The 21519-nt window shown below is 41.1% G+C and overlaps 3 protein-coding genes across 6 annotated transcripts in view; 1 reads left to right on the forward strand and 2 right to left on the reverse strand.

Annotated features, from left to right (window-relative positions):
- Nucleotides 1-370: 370 nt before the first annotated feature.
- Nucleotides 371-2458, reverse strand: LOC123999062 (membrane-associated progesterone receptor component 1-like). Its single transcript, XM_046304419.1, has 3 exons — nucleotides 2127-2458; nucleotides 1107-1262; nucleotides 371-477 (listed from the first exon to the last, which is right to left on the reverse strand). Exons 1-3 carry the CDS (start codon nucleotides 2419-2421, stop codon nucleotides 383-385), a joined length of 546 nt encoding a protein of 181 aa, XP_046160375.1. The 5' UTR covers nucleotides 2422-2458; the 3' UTR covers nucleotides 371-382.
- Nucleotides 2102-9886, forward strand: LOC123999061 (ras-related protein Rab-24-like). Of its 3 annotated transcripts, none has more exons than XM_046304418.1 (9): nucleotides 2102-2817; nucleotides 4763-4955; nucleotides 5096-5164; nucleotides 5360-5438; nucleotides 5924-5991; nucleotides 6098-6197; nucleotides 6376-6426; nucleotides 6547-6606; nucleotides 6779-9886. In XM_046304418.1, the coding sequence occupies exons 2-9, from the start codon at nucleotides 4842-4844 to the stop codon at nucleotides 6841-6843; spliced, it is 606 nt and encodes a 201-aa protein (XP_046160374.1). In that variant the 5' UTR covers nucleotides 2102-2817; nucleotides 4763-4841; the 3' UTR covers nucleotides 6844-9886. The 3 variants fall into 3 exon arrangements, with proteins under 3 accessions (XP_046160374.1, XP_046160372.1, XP_046160373.1); XM_046304416.1 differs by lacking the exon at nucleotides 2102-2817 and adding an exon at nucleotides 3086-3790; XM_046304417.1 differs by lacking the exon at nucleotides 2102-2817 and adding an exon at nucleotides 3090-4078.
- A 1949-nt stretch (nucleotides 9887-11835) lies between these two features.
- Nucleotides 11836-21519, reverse strand: part of nsd1b (nuclear receptor binding SET domain protein 1b) — a 31533-nt gene continuing 21849 nt past the window's right edge. For both annotated transcript variants that reach the window (XM_046306723.1, XM_046306724.1), the window contains exons 18-23: nucleotides 21231-21500; nucleotides 20644-20760; nucleotides 17545-17686; nucleotides 15998-16104; nucleotides 15550-15751; nucleotides 11836-15253 (exon numbers count right to left, since the gene is read on the reverse strand). In XM_046306723.1, coding sequence (XP_046162679.1) covers nucleotides 14616-15253; nucleotides 15550-15751; nucleotides 15998-16104; nucleotides 17545-17686; nucleotides 20644-20760; nucleotides 21231-21500 — 1476 coding nt within the window. In that variant the 3' untranslated portion in view covers nucleotides 11836-14615. The remainder of the gene's footprint in view (nucleotides 15254-15549; nucleotides 15752-15997; nucleotides 16105-17544; nucleotides 17687-20643; nucleotides 20761-21230; nucleotides 21501-21519) is intronic.

Here is a 21519-nt window from a genome sequence, read left to right on the forward strand (position 1 = left end):
TGGAATGTTATCTGCTTGTGTTGAAAATCTGTGGTCATCTCATGATTACAAAAATGAAATACGTTCATCTCAAGCTACAGTAATAGATCTTCCATCAGCATCTACATGACAACTAATAGTACTAATAGTACCTATATAACTTTACAAAGACACCACAGAATTCAAGAATTATTCAAACCTTAACCAAAAATCCACTAGATTTTGGTAAATTAAGGTCTGTAGCATTTGAAATTAGCATAAGAGGCGATGGTCCATGAAAATGTGATAATACAAAAACCATACAGGAGAAAGCATTGCGTTGAAATGCAGCAACACAAGGCAATATCCATCACATTATCCTGAAAAAATTAAGGCATCTGAATTTCCCTTGTGTACTTGAGTTCTAGTCCTTCTTTTTGTCCTTGACCTCCTCGTCATCTGTGTACTCGGTAGGTTCTTCTCCAGCTTTCAGAAGTTTGCCGACGTAGTCATACTTTTCTGTGAAAGACAGGAAGAAGAAGAAAATTACATCGAGTCCCTCAGAGACCTTCGCCAGACACAACATCAGAGCCATTATCAAGGACATGGTAATCACTGGGTGAAGATCAGCCTTGGCCCAGAAAGACTCCCATGTGTGGTTTTAAATTCACAGCACTACTCAATGGTATGTAGATGAAAGTGTATCAAAAAGATTCATTTTGATGCAAAGTACTATTACATTATGCCCAGGCATGGCACTATACTATTGCTTGTGCGAACTCTTCTGTCGTTGCCAAGCCATTCAACTGAGGAACACAGAGGAGTTGACAAAAGCACAAAAAGACTGGATCACACAAACACTAGCTATGCCCTGAGGCACAATACAGAAATGGATTTTAAACACCAATCATTCTAAGCCATCAAAACTGTTCGGGGACATGAAGAACTTGCACTGGGCCATCATTGTAAATAAGAATTTGTTCTTAACTGACTTGCCTAAACATTTTGTTTTTAAAGACTGTTGAGTGGTGTGTGTGTGATATTCACTGCAAGAGGTTCATTCCGCTTGAGGTAGAAGTAGGAAATACAGTATCAGAATTTAAACCAGTGTTTTGTAGCAACTTCTATCAACTCCTGCATAAACTCACGAGTGAACTGGGTCTCCCATTCGTTGAGGCTCTCTTGCTGCATGGCGTTGAGGTCCGAGAGGTCGTCGTGGGTGTCTTTCAGGGCCTCCTTCTCCAGACAAAATGTGGCCAGGCCCCTGGAGGCATCTTTACCAGCAAAAACTCCATAGGGACCCTCTGGAAACCATCACACAGACATAAAGTTTGATTTGAAATTCAGCCAAGTATTTTATGAACTAAAATGTGATTGCGAATAGACGGGTTCTAATAAACTATCAGTGTGTATACATTGGCCGATGACTACCATTTTCTGAATGTATGCAGTTTTATAGTGTAAATTAAATTCCACAAGCTCTCCAACAGACATAGTTGACTGTATTCTATGACAGCTTCAGAGATAGCCCCAACAGTAACCCATTTTTTTATAGATGTTGAGGTTGACAGAAGGGACTGAATCTGTGACATGAGAACTAGCATTGCTCTCTAATAGGCCTCAACAAGCCTAACTTTGTGCAACCATCTGGTCTGGCTGAATTTCATTTGAAACCTTTGTGGAAGGCATTCACCTGTGTTAAACTATTTATTTTAAAATTGAATGAAGGCAACTGAAACACAACATCATAAACGAGGAGCAGCAATAAGGGACATAGACTATAATAGACTGAAAATACTGCAATTTATACATATTTTCAGAGAGGGCGTTCCTCAGGAGGGGTTGCGTGACAGTGCAGGATCAATCAACTCGGTGAGAGGTTACATGCCAACTAGACTGACCACGTCACTAGCAGCTCGCGTGTTGTGAAATTCAAACCTGGGCAAATGATTCATGAATAAGAGAGAGGGGGAGTGGCGTTTTAGAATGGTCGCAGTTACAATGTAACAACTTAGTAATATACACACACATACATATAATTAACAAATTTAGTAATACAATCGAAAGACCAGCAAGCCACTTGGCTACAGTTGCGCCAACCATTATTCTAGGCGGAAATAGCCAAGTCCTTGCTCGACGGACAGCACATGAAAACAAACGTATTTTACCTGGCCCGTAGAATTTCTTTCCTCTGGTTACATCGAACACCTTAAAATTGACAGCCATGAGAATTCTTGGATTTTGCAGCCCATCGTACGGTTGCAGCTCCGTTAACGTGAAATCCCTTTTCTTGAGTTTAGGCAGAGGTTCCTCGACCTCGCCCATATCTGCAGGTTTGTCTCCGCGGAAGATTTTGTACAAAAGAAATATACAGAGGCCAAGCAGACTCAAATTCAACGGGGAAGTAAAAATTTCTTGCAAAATTCCTGGATAAATTTCCTCGGCTCCCTCTGTATCAGCCATGTTTGTTTCTCTATGCTTGGTTGGGACTGTGTACTGGGACATGAGACTTTTCGAGGGTGGGATCAATGCACCAATCACAGAGACCAAAAATACACTGTTATGCAGTTTTAACCAATGGGCTTCGTGTTGGAACTGTAGTTTTGAGAAATGTATTACTTAAGAAATAATACCTGCGAACCCGGGAAACATCGTGTGACAACTCACGAGTCCCAACACAAACCATGCTCTCATTAACTATGTACCATATGGACAAATAAGCAGAATGTTTTTATGTAGGCCTACTAAATAGCAGAAACTCATTGCACATCGAACGTCGCGACAATGGATGTTCTGATTCCCGGCAGGACACAGCCCTTGGGAGGAGTTGTCACACGATAGATAATACCTGTGTTCGAGGTCATTCTTGCATTTATACACCTTTTTTGCCATTACAAAAAAAGATTGCCGTTTTGAAACTGCAGTAAAAGTGCAGTATCTGCTTTCGACTGTGATATTTTGGACGCAGTAATTGCAGAATAACTACAGTGTTGTTATTCTGCAATTACTGCGTCCTAGTTATTCTGCAATTACTGCGTCCAAAATACTTCACTGTAACTGCCGTTATACTGAAAAATTACTGTAGTAAATAACTGTTATTTTGGACGCAGTATTTACAACATAATGCAGTTAGACTGCGCTTTAACTGCATTGTACTACAGTTATACTGCTCTCTGACTGCAGTCTTTTTTCGTAAGGGTGGTAGAAAACTCAGCCTGCACTATTTTAAAAGAGTGCTGGTCGTTAGTTATTTTCTCATGTTTTGAGCCAGTCCTTAATTCTAATCATTATATTCAATCGATGTTGCTATTCTAAACTAATAATTGACATGTAGCTAGCTAGCAGAGGTTCAATGACGATGAGAGACAGGAACTACAATAAATAATGATCAATGGGCTTTGTGTTGGAACTGTAGTTTTGAGAAATGTACTACATCAATTTGATGCATATTTCACATATTCATCTATTTTATATAAAATGTTCAAAGCATAAATACATTCAAATCAGAATTTTGTGAGAAACTCATATGACCGTAATTGATTGAAGAATGATCATCTTGCCTGGTGAGTTGGGCATGTTTTTAAATATTTGTTCTTTATATCAAACAACATTGAACTGTAATTAAAATGATTTGAACCATTTTGTGTTAAAAAAGGGGGACTTTGAATACGACGTCATCGTAATGGTAATTAATGACATCACATCCTGCATATTTATTTATTTATTTAACATTTATTTATTATGTAGAATGTCTCTCCTCTAAGTAGTTCCCCATAACAAAGCCTCTTGCAAGCTAACGAATGAGGCTGAGCCTGCCAGAAATGCATGTCGAGTAAGATTTGCCATACGGCATAGCAATGTCATAGACAATAAACAGTACGTGTTAGGGATCTTTCTGTTGCTTGTAATTTTAGTTTGTAGTACAATTGACGTTGCGTAAGCTGACAACAACAAGAGCAACCTCGAGTGGCTCAAACACTGGCTAGCCAGCTAGTTAGATAGCTAACTTTAACTGTAACGAAATGTTCACATAAGAGCTAGCTATTACATTTAGTTTAGTATAATCCGACTCGGTTCTCATTCTTCAATTTGAACACATTTAGCTGAGTTTGCCAAGCAGGTAAGTGTTTTGGTTTTAGAAAACGTTACCTAGCAAGTCATCATTAGCTAATGTAACGTTGGATGGCAAACGTTGGCTAGCTAGCTAATAGTACTATTGCAACTGTCAAGCTAGCTAGCGAACAGTTAATTCGCATTTTGTGTCATCTTTCAGGTCTGCTAATTGTGTGTACCATTTTGTTGATTGTTGACCTCTAACGTTATCGTATTGGTAACATTACGTATATTTTAACTATCTAGCTACACACCCATGCCCATTTGAACTTCTTGGAAATTGTTGACAGGAGCCACAAATATAATGACATGAAATGTATGCTGCTCTCTTGGGAAACATTCTGCTTTCGCAATTTATGATACAGTTGGCGCGTTCACATACTAGTCTGAACTAAGAAACTCGGAGATGTCCGACAGGCTAACTGGTTCAATGCGGCACGTGTATAACTACAACCTGTTAGTAAATCGGAAATGTCAGTTTCCTAGTTCCGACTAGCAGATTAACCCGTCATTCAGTTATTTTCAATTTGAGATTACATTAGGGACCAAGCTTGAACAGACAGTTTGATACCACATTTTACAGTAGTTTTGTTTCCTCACGCAGCATGGGTTTACAGGGCCAACTTAATCTTAGTAGCTACTTGCTGCTGAATAAAATACGAATTGTATTGTCTCTCTTTCTGTTGCACAGCTTTTCAGCATCCTGGTCTACCCCTCTCCTGCTCCTGCTCCTGCTCCTCCTCTCCTATCTCATCTTGGTCCTGTGCAGTATGACAATGCGTGTGGATGCCAAAGTAGTTATGCTTGGGAAGGAGAGTGTAGGTAAGACCAGCCTTGTAGAGAGATATGTCCACCATCGTTTTCTCGTCGGCCCCTACCAGAACGTGAGTATCAGTTAATTTCCTAGGACAGTGTGTGATTCCAACTGGATGTGTGGGATGCTCTCTCTGCTTATGTGTGAAGATTCTTTCTCAATATTTGACTTGCTACATTTTTTTTCTTGCAATCTGTCTTTCTTCGGTAGACTATTGGGGCTGCATTCGTTGCCAAACCAATCCAGGTGGGAGACAAGGTGGTTACCCTGGGAATATGGGTGAGTGACAATGACTGATGTCATCCTACGTAAAATATAATGGCATATACATTTGCATGAGTTTATACGCCTTATGGCACTGTCTGGTGAATTATAATCCCTCGAAAATAAATGAATGAATCCATCGTAGCTTGATATGGGGTAGCTACTGGCTATGTGTGGATCACTATAAGTGATTCCTTCTCTGCAACCCAGGACACTGCTGGATCAGAGCGCTACGAGGCTATGAGTAGAATCTACTACAGAGGAGCCAGGGCTGCCATTGTCTGCTATGGTAAATCCTAATCCCCATGGAATGACACAGTCAGTAGCACTCTGTCTAGGTTTATTATTGTTTACTTTTTTGTCATTGTCTACGTTTTATTTTTATTTTGCTACTATGGAGTTCTTATATCCAAAATGTTTCATTGAGGAAATTCTTGTTGAGAGCAATTAACGTCTCTGCATGTTGTGAATTGTGCTCACGTGTCCTGCACTCATATAACCCTCATTGGGGGAATTTTCATGGTTTGGAAAATATCTGATGAGGCATTTACCACAGTTGATGACTCAATTTGTTCTGTTTCTTTTTTGGTTGTAGCTGGTTCTGTTTTTAGTGTGGTTTTTATGGGCTGATTTACATTGCAACAGTACTATCTAGTAATAGTAATACAGAATATTCTAGGTTGAATATACTTTTATAACTATGAAAACATATCATGTTTTAGTCAAGTTTTGTGTTTTCATTGATCTTTCTTTGTGTGACTTTCCCTCTTGTAGATTTGACAGACACCAGCAGTTTCCAGCGAGCTAAATTCTGGGTGAAGGAGGTGCAAAACTGTGAAGAGGTTAGAGACCCTTTTATAAAAACACAACTCACTTTCCATGATGGGTATTTCCCTGTAAATTATCCTATGTAACTGCTCAAAATTTCCTCTATGACCTCAATTGAAGCACTGCAAGATATACCTGTGTGGCACAAAGGTTGACCTGATTGAGAGTGACCGGGGCCTGCGGCAAGTAGACTACCATGACGTTCAGGACTTTGCTGATGGTAAATTGCTATGATAATCATCATCACTAACTCCCACTTAATCATGGAGTCTGAGTGTCTTACCAGACATCAATCAATCAAATCTATTTATAAAGCCCTTTTTACACCGGCAGATTAGTATAAGGACTGGCTGTTTTAGAGTAGTTTATGTTTATTCCTTCAACATTCTCATCTACAGAGATTGGGGCTCAGCATTTTGAAACATCCAGTAAAACAGGCAACAACGTGGGTAAGTGACACCTCATATGGTCAGTTCATTTCAAATTTAGTGTATAGTCTCATAAAACTACATTTCCCAAAAATATTAATTGCAGCAGTAGACTCATATTCTCTTTTAACCACATTCCAGATGAGCTGTTCCAAAAAGTTGCAGAGGACTTTAATAGCATCTCCTTCCAATTCATGACCGGTGAGACTTTGGCTCTCTACTTAGATATTGCTTCTATAGTTTAGCTGTCTGTGCACATTTAGTCTGCAATGGTAGTATTACTGTCACAAATTATCATTCTCAATCTCTACTGTGGTGAAGTATTGCTCTCCTGAATAGGTCTGGTTGATACTTCTCTGCTCTCTCTTTACAGAAGAGACAGGTATTGACTTGGGTCAGAAGAAGGACTCTTATTTCTATTCCTGCTGCCACAATTAAACCTTTACTGGTAGACAGCAGTCACTTGCCCTAAAACCAACCTGGAAATGTTGGATGGATGCTAGACATCCCACCTGGAGCCTGTTAATTTAAAATCAGAGAAAGAAAGAGAGGAGTCCAAGCAGTACTGTGTTTTTTTGATTGCTTTTTTCAGTTTTGCCATAGAAGGCTAAATGCACACTGCATTTAAAGGAGTGCTCATAATGATTGGACTTCCCCTCTCTCAGGACAAAATACCTGCCAAGGGGGATATCGGAATGAAGCAGACAAGGAAATAGCACTTCAACCCCACTTTAAAAAAGCCTTGTTTTCCTTAGTGTCTATCAACTCACCTTAATGCCGCTACACACTTCATGCAAACAGAGCAACGGAGCATCGCATATGATCCATTCCCAAATTTTTGCCAAACAAATATATACGTAGAACTATGTGTGACAACTACTCTGTCGCTGCGTTTATGAAGTTGGATAGAGGTGTATAGGGCCATTTAGGGACAGTTCAAAGTTTACTGGGGCGGGGGGGTCCAACCCAATGTGTTAGGAAAAAAAATGTACGACCACAAATAACAATAACTGTGTTTATAAATGTGGATATCGACTTTGCCACTTCAGCATGGTTTTGTGGCACAGTCGATGCACTACGATCAGAGCCGGCTGCAGACAATGCTCAGCTAGCTAGAAATCTAATTTCAATGCACCACACAACCCATAAGCAAAGCATACCCATTTCAGGCGCTTCAAGTTCATGGTTTGTGTTTTCAACACTACAATGAAATATACTGTCAACCTCGACAAACAGAAAATAGGCCTAGATCCATTCATCAAATGGCTGCTGCACAGTTTGGATGCTGGAATTACATTTAGGACGAATGTGCGCAGGTAGCCTACTTTTGATTAAAACATTGTGACTGGTTGTGTTTATGCCACACATAAAATTCAATACATTTTAAGAAGTTAAATGACAAATATTTAGGCTACATTGAATCGTTAGGTTCTAGGTGCGTGAGAAATAGCTGCTGGGATGGTTCTCTTGAGGCAGAGCACACGTTAAGCTTTCCTGAATAATGGCCTGCTGGAAGCATATGTGGCCACATTTTTATTATAGAATGACTTGGGAGAATGATGATCCGCAACAGACAATGCATATCAGTATCAGAACATAAAATACAGCCAAACTGGCCTGCTACTCTGCCATTCTATACCTTATTAACAGGCGAGTAGACCCACAAGTGATCCAAATGGAATGAAACATTCAAATCACAGGGCTTTTGCACCATTATTTAAATAACATTTTCACTGCAGTTTATAGCCTAGAGTTGAATTTTTACTTGAAAACAATAATGTAATATCTCATTGCATTGTGGTGTTATAGGCTAGTCTATGTAGGATAATTGAAACATAATTGTCCCAGAACCAGATGACTAGGGGAGCTTTTTGAGTTGATGGCTCATTTCTTCACAGTTCTTTCATGCGCAATGACCCACCTGGCCTCTTTGCTGATGACACCTCTTTGGTGCAACTTTGAATGATTTTATCTGTGGTATGATGCTAGTTAGCCTATTGTAGATCTGGACAAATGATCCACCTAGCGCTATTGTCACTATGAATGGTGGATAGAAGGCAGGATAGACTGGTATACTATACTGACCTGTGGTATAGTAAAAGGTAGCTCACGGAAAAGCATAGTGCATAAGAGAAGTACCAAAGCAACTTGATATAAAGGAGGCGCATGCAAGCGGATGAGGACATTTGTCTAGGATGGAAGAAATTATATAGTAAAACCTGCAAAGGGACGAATGTAAACCAGGGAAACAACACACTACCCTCCCCTGTGGCCAATAAAAACAACCCTCCCAAAAGCAAAAATAAAGAAAGAAAAATGTTAGATGACACCCCTATTTTGGACCACCCCACCCCAGTAAATCTAAAACTTTCCATAATGAATTATGCCAATGACATGTATAGCTTTTATCCCATAATCAAATGCCTTGAGTGAGTGTGCTTTTTAAGTACTTGATTTCAATGACCATTCTGTGGGTTTTGGGGCTTTAAACTATAGACTATTTTCATTGTCTACTCTAGGTTGCAATGGACTTGCCACACTATGTACCTGCACATTTATTGTCATGTAACATATATGTTTCTGTTGTCATAAGCTCTCATACAGTTGAACGTATATGGAATGCACCAACACAGGAAAAAGTTTATGGGTAAATGTTGTAATAAGAGAGTTACGTCGCCATGGCTAAAAGTACTAGATAATGCCATTGCAAAATGAAACCCTATATACAGACAGCTATGTGTAGCTAATGTATTTAATATCCAGCAAGTCACTAACTTAATGTTTTACAGACACCTCATCAAACCGTGGCTGACCATTGTTACTTCACACGCAATGGGAAGTTTAAACTTTCTGTGAATGTATTGTTAATGTTTACACTTTGAGACACCTTTGACCTTTTGAGACAGTCTAGCTAATGGCTGATTTTTACTAGATTTTACCAATGTGTGTTCAAATTAGCTTAGGTAGAACTACTATTGAATTTGAGTGCAAAGATAAATGAGAGGAAATACTGAAACCTCACTGAGGTTTTTTCTCAGTCCCACTGAAGTTGTGTATGTAGGAGACTAGTAGTAAGCAGCAGCAATGGGCCCACAGGCTGGTTTTCCCTTGAGTAATGAATCACATATCCATCATTAGCGGTGTATAGCAGGCTCCATTATTGTTTACATACGCAGCATCTTCTATGTTGTCACTCCCCAAGGGCGCAGACCTGGTGCCTGAGAAAGAGGGATAGTTCACATATTTCATTTTCCGAATGGTTTACAGGACTCTTATTAGAAGGTGCAATGTGTACAAGCATGAAGCCAGAGGTTGTTTGCAGTCCGACGTGTGTTTGAGGCCTTGTAGATAACATGCATATATTTCCAACACTACAGGTCCACAGAGTCTGCTGATATGATCATTCATTGTGTGGACTCCAGTGACTGTGTTTTCTAGCATGTTGTAAATTGGAAAAATAAAGATTCCATTTCTGCAAGTCTCTTTGTTAGTGTGTCTGTGTGACACTTACAGTACATTAGCCTGGTCAACCAGACTGACCGCTGCACGCAATATTGTTTAACTCCACTATATCATATACAGTTGAAGTCGGAAGTGTACATACACTTAGGTTGGAGTCATTAAAACTCATTTTTCAACCACTCCAGAAATGTATTGTTAACAAACTATAGTTTTGGCAAGTTGGTTAGGACATCTACTTTGTGCATGACAAGTAATTTTTCCAATAATTGTTTACAGACAGATTATTTCACTTATAATTCACTGTATCACAATTCCAGTGGGTCAGAAGTTTACATACACTAAGTTGACTGTGCCTTTAAACAGTTGGGAGAATTCCAGAAAATTATGTTATGGGCTTTATAAGATTCTGATAGGCTACTTGACATAATTTGAGTCAATTGGAGGTGTACCTGTGGATGTATTTCAAGGCCTACCTTAAAATTCAGTGCCTCTTTGTTTGACATCATGGAAAAATCAAGAGAAATCAGCCAAGATCTCAAAAAAAGAATTGTAGACCTCTGCAAGTCTGGTCCATCCTTGGGAGCAATTTCCAAACACCTGAAGGTACCACGATCATCTGTACAAACAATAGTACGCAAGTATAAACACCATGGGACCACGCAGCCATCATACCACTCAGGAAGGAGACGGGTTCTGTCTCCTAGGAGATGAACAACAGCAAATGACCTTGTGAAGATGCTGGAGGAAACAGGTATAAAAGTATCTATATCCACAGTAAAACGAGTCTTATATCGACATAACCTGAAAGGCCGCTCAGCAAGGAAGAAGCCACTGCTACAAAACCGCCATAAAAAAGCCAGACTACGGTTTGCAACTGCACATGGGGACAAAGATCGTACTTTTTGGAGAAATGTCCTCTGGTCTGATGAAACAAAAATAGAACTGTTTGGCCATAATGACCATCATTATGTTTGGAGAAAAAAGGGCGATGCTTGCAAGCCGAAGAAAACCATCCCAACCATGAAGCACGGGGGTGCTTTGCTGCAGGAGGGACTGGTGCACTTCACAAAATAGATGGCATCATGAGGTAGGAAAATTATGTGGATATATTGAAGCAACATCTCAAGACATCAGTCAGGAAGTTAAAGCTTGGTCGCAAATGGGTCTTCCAAAAGGACGTTGACCCCAAGCATACTTCCAAAGTTGTGGCAAAATGGCTTAAGGACAACAAAGTCAAGGTATTAGAGTGGCCTTTTACAAAGCTCTGACCTCAATCCTATAGAAAAATTGTGGGCAGAACTGAAAAAGCGTGTGCGAGCAAGGAGGCCTACAAACCTGACTCAGTTACACCAGCTCTGTCAGGAAGAATGGACCAAAATTGACCCAACTTATTGTGGGAAGCTTGTGGAAGGCTACCCAAAACATTTGACCCAAGTTAAACAATTTAAAGGCACTGCTACCAAATACTAATTGAGTGTATGTAAACTTCGGACCCACTGGGAATGTGATGAAATAAATAAAGTATTAAATAAATCATTCTTTACTATTATTCAGACATGTCACAATCTTAAAATAAAGTTGTGATCCTAACTGACCTAAAACAGGGAATTTTTACCAGGAATGTCAGGAATGATGAAAAACTGAGTTTAAATGTATTTGGCTAAGGTCTGTGAAAACATCCAAGCAACATGTGAGGTGAAACAGGGGTGAGCACAGCGGTCAGTTTTATTAACAAGGATAACAGTACACTGAGCTAAAACTAAAAACAACTGCGAAAGCCAGTTGCTATAACATAAGCACCTCTAATGTGGATTATTATCTACCCCAGCCCAATACAATAATTTGTTAATTGTTATTACAGTAAGATTGCTTTTAACTTAAAATGTACCTTCTGAAAAATAACAATACAAACTCGGTCCAAAATCAAAATGCCAAAAACAGTTGAAGAAAAACGTTCAGATCATGTGATTGCAATTTAGCTTTTTCTTTATTATGTACAAACAAATACAACACCTTTCAATCTCCTCACAAGGCAGAAGGATATTATTGAACTCTCAACGGTTTTGAACAGATTAATTACACGTCTGAATAAGGCAGAGGGAAGGAAGTCAGAAGCTAAGAAGCATAACAGCAAAAAAATAATCTTTGTTACATGTGTATGAATGTATATAAACAGTGATACAGCCTCCCGACTCTTTGTGCATTATCAGACAACCCTTCAAAGAGGACGGAGGGGTAACTGACCACGTAGAAAAAGATATACAGCTCATTATCGTATCACAAGTTCCAAAGTACTGTGGTGATAGTTGGGAGTTTCGTCTCATGTGTTGTGACCAGAAATGACCCTCGACCTCCTCTTACTGTGCTATCGTAGCCTACTATTATCTGCTTGATGACTGTGATATTGTTACAGCAATATAAAGTGTTACTTAGCACATCTGTTGACAGCAACTCAACCAACAACCAATACGTATTAAAGTTGAAGTGATCTTGTTCGTTGGACAGGTTGATGACAGAGCTGAGACCAGAGAACGCATATCTTCTGGCTCTAGACTTATTTGAAGGTCATGTTTTGTTCATTCATCATATTTAGCTTTTATATACAGGCACAAATATTCTTCCAACAGAAGATTAATCAGTTAGGATCTTATATCTGCGTTGTTAAAATTCGTATTTGTTTTAGTGCTATTAAAATACAATTATGAGTTACTGTATAACTCCTGGGTGAAGATGTTCACGTCAGGCCATGACGATGGTGCCTGTATATTGGAGCAACAGCAGTGGGCACCATGGTGACCTTCACAGTACAGTATATGGATAAGGGACTGAACTGTTTCATACATTTTTCAAATCATAAAAAAAAAAACTGGTTGGATTTCTATTCAAATGCAAGAAATTGCACATATTTGCATGATGAATTAAAACTAAGCCAGTTAAGTTTTAATACATAAAGGCTGCTAGAGATACTTCGACATGACTAAAGTTACAAGATTGGGCGATATTAATCACTACAAATATTGCTTATTGTAAAGGCATGATACAAGCTTCAGAAATGGAAACACAACATCCCCATAACAGGGAAATGGCAAATCCACTTCATTCTGTTCTATGGTCCTCCAGAACCAACTTCACCTCCCTTCTTTCATAGAAACCCCAAAACTGATAGACTCAATTGAAAAGGCATAAGTAGAGATGAGAAACGGACACAACAAAGACAGCGAGACAGAGACAAGCTTCAAGAGGGACAAAACACATAGCAGAGACAAACATACTGTAGTGAAAGCCTTTTAGCCGGGAAACAGAACAGATCTGTCATTTTTAGTGCTAAACCAAAGGCAGGAGTATAGCCTTTCAAATGGAAAGTATGGATGATAGAATGAGACACAGTAATGCCACTACTATAAATCAGTCCCGTCTTAATTTGTGCGTTATAAAGGTCTACATAAATATGTCATAGAGAGTATAATTCACACACAAGAGCTAGCTATCTTAGATGTAAGGTTACGTCAAGCAGCGTACTCAACAGCTGAGTACAATGGCACTTTCACATTGAAGGTTCAGTTCAGTTTCTAGACAAAGCTCCACCATGTGAGGAAGCTTGTGTTCCAAGACCTACAGTACAGCCAACTGCACTCAAACAGATATCAGTACAGAAGAGCTAATGGTGATGCAATACCAGGGTTAGGGGGGAACACAAAGTGCTGTCATGGATTAGGATGTGGGCATGTTCAATATCAAGCCATCTCCTTGATGTACTACCCACATGTACTAAACTAAGCCATTTGATTGCATGTGTATTGTCTAGGTGTCTGTATCATTTGGTGTGGTAAGGCAGGGGGCAGCAGAGACAGTAGATGAATGATCACCAAACAGATATGGATATAGACTGTGCACTCCACAACAATGACAAGGATGAAAGGACTGGTTGATAGCGTGACTAATCATTTCCATGGCTGATGTACTCATTTCACAACATTACTCATTTGTGCCATGCAGGAGTGTTGCTTCAGAGAGAAACAGTTTGACAGACTCAACTATAGGCTACTTGCTCATGAGGGGATATCCGTGCCTTTGACAGCACTGTCCCGCTTCTCTTCAGTCTCCCCTTTGAAAAAGAATACCCTTCAGATAAGTTAGTTACTGTGTCCTCAAAGAGGAGGTGCAGAAGTGTAAACATGTTCTAAAACAAAAACCAGCAGCTTTGACAACGAACCGTGAAGAGATCCAAATGGGCCTAGCTATATGAATACAGTTCCCATCATACTCCATTGTGCCCTTAAGCACAGATCCAGGATCAGTGTACCCACCCCAAACCGTAACCTTGACTATTAGGGGGAAAACGCTAGACGTGACCACAAATCAGTGTCCAGCGGCAACTCCATCCTACTTCGTTTCGACACACCAGCCCCAGACTCCATTGTAACATCCTGCTATTTCTCGGGGGTCTGACTGAACAAGGTGGTGTGTGAATTCACAGATCTATAAATCCTCTGGACAAGAACAGATCCTTATATACAAAGATGAGTGAATCTACATGATGCTGAGCTCTGGCCCACCCTCAAGAACAAGCAGGTAGCCCTTTTCCCCACATGGTAGACCTTCAGGACAATCACATGCTCACTGGACAATAAGAGCAGTGATTGACGGGGCTATTCTGTGGTTTGGCTGATCAGTGTCCATGTCCCCTCCACCCTGTATGAACTGTGTGGAATGATAAGCCACCATGCAGTTGTTGAAGAATTATGTCTTTACTCTTCTTCCTCTTCCTCCACTTGTTCTTCTACTTCATCTTTCAACTCAAGACCCTCCATCTCACCATCCTCCAACTCTCCATCCATCCCCTCTCCATCCCCCTCTTCATCACCCAAAGGATACTCAATTTCTTCTTTCTCATCTTCATAGGAAGAGATGGGTGAGTACTGGGGAAGGAAAAGGTGAGAGCTATCGGGGGCCTCAGAGCTGGCTAGAGGGGTGCTGATGGGGCCAGATATTGGGACAGAAAAGTGACCAGAGATGGGGCCAGAGATGCGGCTAGAGACGGGGCTAGAGCTGGGGAGAGGGGGGAAAGACTCAGACTCAGGACCAGGGCAAGGCTCGGGGTCCCCTGTAGTAGTAACTGTAGCAGCAGCACCAGGGATTACTACGCCAGCCCCCGGGCCCGGTGAGAGAGCACAGATGTCGGGTAGGTGCTCCCTGATCTCCCCTGGCTCCAGGGGGTCTGGTCCACAGGGGTCGTGTTCGCTGCAGGACAGCCGTCCGTCCAGCTTGGAGATGAAGAGCATGCCGTCGCGGTGCAGTGTGCAGTAAGAGCTGGGACACATCTCACAAAAGGAGGCTGCCTCCTTACCACACAGGTCACACTGGTGCCACGGGCACTCCCACCGACCTGCAGCACAGAGCAGGGAGATAGATACAGTATATCAGACAAGGGCAGTCAGACACAACTACATCAGCAGTAACACAGAGAAGTAATCAGCTCACTGAGACTGCTAACCAGGGATCTGGCAGACTTCAAACAGTGAAAATGCATGAAATACGCTGTAGGTTTATGTGATTGAGAATGATGCATATCATTCTCAATCACATAAACCTACAGTAACAGAGGGGAAATATAACAAACCATTACGAGTTATAATACTACGATATCATCTCCTCTAACAGGAATCGAACTGTGCCACTGACCTGCAGGCCTCTTGGCGAGGTTGAGACAGTCTGCATGGTAGACCTTGGGACAGCCTGGTCTCTTACAGGACACAATCTGTCCCCCGTCCCCACAACTGAAGCACTCGTCCTCCCTCTCCTTGGTCACCTCCATCTTGTTCTTCCGTTTAGCCAAGACCTTTTTCTTCAGTTTGCGGCCCTTGTCATCTGCTGGAGGGTTGTTCTGGGGAAGGACGAAGTGTCAGGATGTTGATAGAGACAGAAACCCAAACTGAAGATGGCCCTTTCATTCAATTATCTCATTCCCGTTGACATGACTACTCTTTTGAATACTGTATCAAAGGCTCTAGGATTTGTGAAAAGATCATTTAAAATCGTTATCATGATTGTTTCTACTATTGATGCATCTTATTCATTCTGTGGATGAATGTCATAAATAACAACATCTGGTTCCAGTGTCTCCTCTCACCTTTGGCCGAACTCCTAGGAAGCCGCTGCAGTTTGGAGCTTCACATTTACACACAGTCTTCCCATTCCCAAGGCACTCCAAGTTGTAGTTGAAAGTCAGCTCTGTGTCTGGAGACAGACAAAACGACCCATAGAGGACAGATGTAAACCAGTATCCACAACAAGTGATGGAGAGATGGACATGAACTGCTGATGGAATAACCTGTGTAATTACCGTGTAAGAAAATTGTTTTGTAAATGCACTAATTATGGCCTACTTTGCCCTCACAGTGGTAAATATTATGTAACTTCCTTTTCTTATATACCTGATACAATGCTACCCTTATACACTATATATACAAAAGTATGTGGACACTCCTTCAAATTAGGGAATTCGGCTATTTCAACCACACCCGTTGCTGACAGGTGTATAAAATTGAGCACACCGCCATGCAATCTCCATAGACAAATATTGGCAGTAGAATTGCTTTACTGAAGAGCCCAGTGACTTTCAACATGGCACCGTCATAGGATGCCACCTTTCCAACAAGTCAGTTCGTCAAATTTCTGACTTGCTAGAGCTTCCCCTGTCAACTGTAAGTGCTGTTATTGTGAAGTGGAAATGTCTAGGAGCAACAACTGCTCAGCCGCGAAGTGGTAGGCCACACAAGCTCACAGAACGGGACTGCCGAGCGCTGAAGCGCGAAGCACTTAAAACTCGTCTGTAACACTCACTACCGTGTTTCAAACTACCTCTGTAAGCGACATCTGCAAAATAACTGTTCGTCAGGAGCTTCATGAAATGGGTTTCCAGGACCGAGCAGCCACACACAAGCCTAAGATCACCATGTGCATTGCCAAGCATCAACTGAAGTGGTGTAAAGCTCGACTGGTGAATCTGGGTTTGGCGGATGCCAGGGGAACGCTACCTGCCGGAATGCATAGTGCCAACTGTAAAGATTGATGGAGGAAGAATAAAGGTCTGGGGCTGTTTTTCCATGGTTCAGGCTAAGCCCCTTATATCTCTTGAAGGGAAATCTTAATGCTATAGCATACAATGACATTCTAGATGATTCTGTGGTTCCAACTTGGTGGCAACAGTTTGGGGAAGGACCTGTCCTGAATGCCCCCATGCACAAAGCGAGGTCCATACAGAAATGTTTTGTAGAGATTGGTGTGGAAGAACTGGCCTGCGCAGAGCCCTGACCTTAACTCCATCGAACACCTTTGGGATGAATTGGAACGCTGACTGCAAGCCAGGCCTAAACACCCAACATCAGTGCCCTCACTAATGCTCTTGTGGCTGAATGGAAGGAAGTCCCTGCAGCAATATTTCAACATCTTGTGGAAAGACTTCACAGAAGAGTGGAGGCTGTTATAGCATCAAAGGGGGGAACCAACTCCATATTAAAGCCAGTGAATTTGTAACGAAAATATTCGACAAGCAAGTGTCTACATAACTTTTGTCATGTAGTGTAGTTCTCCTGCCAATGCCTACATAATGAAAAGTGTTGCCAAAAACCAAAGCTATAATATAACACAAACTCCTTAAGCCAAAGCTCCGCTCACCTGCAGGGACATCTACGAGAGTGAAGAGTCCCACACGCGTGTCTCCATTCACCGTCCACTTCTGTGTCTCACAGTTGGGCCGGCAGCTGTGGTTCATGAAGCGGGCCTGGTTCCCCTTTGGCCCAGCATCAATGATCCGATCCTAATCAACACGCCGACATGGACAACACTGTTCAATCATCATTACTTTTGGGTGTCTTTATGATACCATGCAAAGCAGATGTAATTTTCTGAGATGAAATACAGAAAACCAAAAGAATCCCCTCTCTTGAATGATAGGGCAAAATGCAGCTTTCTGCCTAAATAGACATACCCAAAAGTAAGAATTTTTCATAAGATGGCCATAAACATAAATGGTAATGCTGCATAATTTTAGAAAGGTGTAGAACTCACCTCTAACGTACTTTTTTAAACAATAAATATCTGAGGTGTACTCACTTTTGAGGACCTAAGCTCAAGTACATAGTTCAAATATTATGAAATATAAAAAAATATAAATATGACAGGATTGCCAACTTTTGAAGAAAGCTTGTAGTGAGATTTGCTATGTGAATTTCATTAGTCCTGGCACAATCTCTAGATGGAGGACTGGGTGTCCTCCCCCAGAAAAATGTTCCTCATTTTAAGCTAGGCCTATGACCAGGGTGGAAAAGTTTAAAATAAAAACCACAGGTCAGGTATATTCAGGATGCTTTCAACATTAAATAAACACTCAAAATTGGATGACTTTGTTTCTTTGAGATGATTATTTTTGGGGTGGGATGAAATTTAAAGTATGCTGACATTTTTTTGTTAACATATTTGTAGGTTGTTTGAGGCTTTATTCAGACAGTAATGAAATGAGATAAGGAGACCGGAAAATTCTACAAACAAGGCCAAGGTTGGAAAAAGAGATTGATCCCTGTTCTCATCTGATAAATTACATTTGATTTCTGGAGCATTTAATATGGAATAATATGACTTATTCAAAACTGTCCATGAATGGCTGCATTAATACATAGCATCATACAATTTATTTGCAAAAGACACAAGTAGTCATATCAGATTTCAAATATGTGATTACACTGTCAAAATTGGGAAGAAGTGTAATAATAAAATATGTGTGGGGAATAACAGTAGTCTTCTTGCTGACAAGCCACACTAATTACCTTATATTTTAGCCCACTGTTAAGAATGAGAATTGTTCCACTGATCAGACTAGATCAAGTAAATACTGTAGATAATAAAATCTCCCGAAAACAAGATTACATAAATCTGCCCCTACACACTAACCAAATTATTGGTATAGTTATAGTCTAGAATTTGTATAGTCTAGAATCAAACGTACACTTTTCGGTTCACAGTCTGTTTGACAAAATTATTATCATAGTTACAAATCAGGTCACCCTACCAAACTTCCCTGATAAAACATACTGTAGGTCTGTCTGCTGCCTTTTCGTTGTAATTCGTTGTAAGCCTAAAAGGCAATGCATTGTCCATCTGACGTCTGCATTGGCAGTGCAGCATTTACGGCGATACGGCCTCTGCAGAAGTCAGTGCATTCATACTTATTGCGCTTCAAGAAACAGCACAGAGCTGTTGTGAAGGAAGTTGTCAAGGAAATTAGTTTGTGTTTCAACAGGACCTTCCGCCCCCACCTACCGTCAACCAATCATGTCAATGCGGAGCTATACAGCGATATAAGAAACCCTCCGCACTATTACCAAATTTGGGAGTTGTACGGCGATGCGGTATGGAGCTAAATGTGGCCTCTGCATGTCTCTGGAGGATCCATGATTGCGTCACACTATCCATACGGAGCCTCCGAACACATTTTGGATTAAGCATAAATTAGCTTTTATCCTAAATGCCAATCACTAAAAGAGGGGACTAATGCAAGTGTGGATTAAATCGACTTTAGTACATGCTGTCAAAAGGCTGCATTCTGCAATGCGGACGGGAGTAACAGCCACCTAATTTAGTTGACAATATTGTACATAAAACAGCGCAGCTCTTTTTACTCTAATCTTGAGGGGTGTATCTTTAAAACATGCAACCAACCCCTCTGATCCCTTACATAACTAGGCCAATCATACGCTTCAATGTGCCGCGGTTCACAGTGCTGTGGCAAGACAGGACAATGAAAGAGGTTACGCTCGTGATGATGTTAAATTGAATGTGCAGATGCTCCGATTTCAAAACGATTCGGAGCACAGATGAAAGGTTAACGCGCTGACTATGCAATGGGCTACATAAAAGCAGTACTTTTCAATGGACTAGATAAAAGCAGTACTTTTCAATGCGTGAAATATAAGAGGTGTGCTGTGAGAAGAGGGTCAAATGCGTGTCTCACGGCCACTACGTTAGAGTTGGCAGCTGTGTATTATGATTTGTTCCCCTATTCAAATAAATGGGGCAATAGGGCTTGAAAGGACTGAAATGCTTTCTAAATACAGTAAAACATCAAATTATAAATGACTTATTATAAGATTTCACCTTTCTTATAACTGTAAAATAAATATGAGCATACTTAGTGACAGTACAATATTGGCACTGTTTCATATGGCTGACGACAGAGACTTTTCTGCCAAACGTCCTCTGAGCGGCGTTGAGATACCATTCAAATTTGTGCAGACTCGTTACAACTTCAGAGCAATAAATCCGCCTGAGAACATCACAGCGAGCTGAAACCACTGTTGTTGCATCCGCTTGATTTTTTACATGTGCTGTGAGATTCACAGGCAAAGAAAATGTGACGCGTCGCTCCCTATGCAAATACCAGATTTCCTGTGTCCGTGAAACTCACAGCTGCGCTTGCAATAGCGCATATGAATCAGGACAACCAGCGCGTTCATAGTGTATGTAACTCCGTTCACAGAGCGGCTTGTTCACCGAAATATCGTTCGGAATCGGGGACTTAACATCTAAGAGAGCAAGAAACGAACAATTGTCAATAGTAGTGATAATAACCAATAACATAGCCAATAGCATTAGTAACCCATGACAACTTCCTGTAGCTAGTTACAGAAATCCTGGTTAAAGGTCATACAATTACAGAGGTAACTTCAGGCCAAGAGACAGTCTCACGAGAGCTCTGAAACCCTGACTCCCGAGCCGTACCTTGTCCAGAGTCAGCATGTAGAAGTTACAGATGTCGTTATCCTGGGTGTGTTTGATCCTGACCCGGCACTCATCCTCATCGATCACTTCTCCTACGTACTCATTCACAAACTCCCCCTGAGAACACCACCATGACCGTCAGCATGAGAGACACAGTGGGAAACTCATTCTACTACTCCAATAATTACTCTTGGATTCATCTGAGAGCTCCCTTGGGGTTAACTGACTGTTGAAAGGGTCATTTACATGTAAAGATCCTAGCAGATAGACTTGTGCAGATCAATGTTTCAAAGCCATGATGGCCATTGATGACAGGGCTTCGTCAACTTTATGGTTTGATGATTAGATTAACATACCATTTCAAAAGTCATACTTCATGATTCCTTTAACATCCAAAATATTGATTACACTTTCTAGAAAAAAAGTCTGCTGGAATTGAAATCTGTCTGGATTGAAGAAGAATCAAACAAAGCCTGTTTCAAATCCATAGCCTTTTGAAAATATAGTTTAAGCCCCAGGGGATACAGTTTCATGGTGGCACATTGATCTCTACTTTACATGATTAATGGTAAAACCTCCACCATTACCTTCTTGATGTCATGGGCACAGCGAAGGCCCCAGCCTCGTGCCAGAGTCCTGAAGATCTCCACCTGGCTGTACTGGCGTTTGGTGAAGGCCTGGTTCAGGCAGCCATTGCCCGCTGGGCACACCTGGGGGTGGCACTCGTACATCAGCATGCGGTTAATACACTCAGAGTCGATGCCACACGGGTTCTCGTCTGAAGCCTTGCAGTTACAGCGTGGGATCTCTGATAGGTCGGCCGTGATGAACTGCACCTTCCCGATTGGCCGATTCACCTGAGGGGTTAGGCGAGTG

Source organism: Oncorhynchus gorbuscha, linkage group LG16 (genome assembly GCF_021184085.1).
Source record: "Oncorhynchus gorbuscha isolate QuinsamMale2020 ecotype Even-year linkage group LG16, OgorEven_v1.0, whole genome shotgun sequence".
Lineage (NCBI taxonomy): Eukaryota > Metazoa > Chordata > Actinopteri > Salmoniformes > Salmonidae > Oncorhynchus > Oncorhynchus gorbuscha.

Coding starts and splice junctions, on each gene's coding strand:
- LOC123999062 (XM_046304419.1), bottom strand. CDS start 2,421: ATGGCTGATACAGAGGGAGCCGAGGAAATTTATCCAGGAATTTTGCAA. Junction 1,263..2,126: donor AAAGAAATTCTACGGGCCAG/GTAAAATACGTT, acceptor GATGGTTTCCAG/AGGGTCCCTATGGAGTTTTT. Junction 478..1,106: donor ATGGGAGACCCAGTTCACTC/GTGAGTTTATGC, acceptor TGTCTTTCACAG/AAAAGTATGACTACGTCGGC.
- LOC123999061 (XM_046304416.1), top strand. CDS start 3,759: ATGAGGCTGAGCCTGCCAGAAATGCATGTCGA. Junction 5,439..5,923: donor GGCTGCCATTGTCTGCTATG/GTAAATCCTAAT, acceptor TCCCTCTTGTAG/ATTTGACAGACACCAGCAGT. Junction 6,198..6,375: donor CGTTCAGGACTTTGCTGATG/GTAAATTGCTAT, acceptor TCTCATCTACAG/AGATTGGGGCTCAGCATTTT.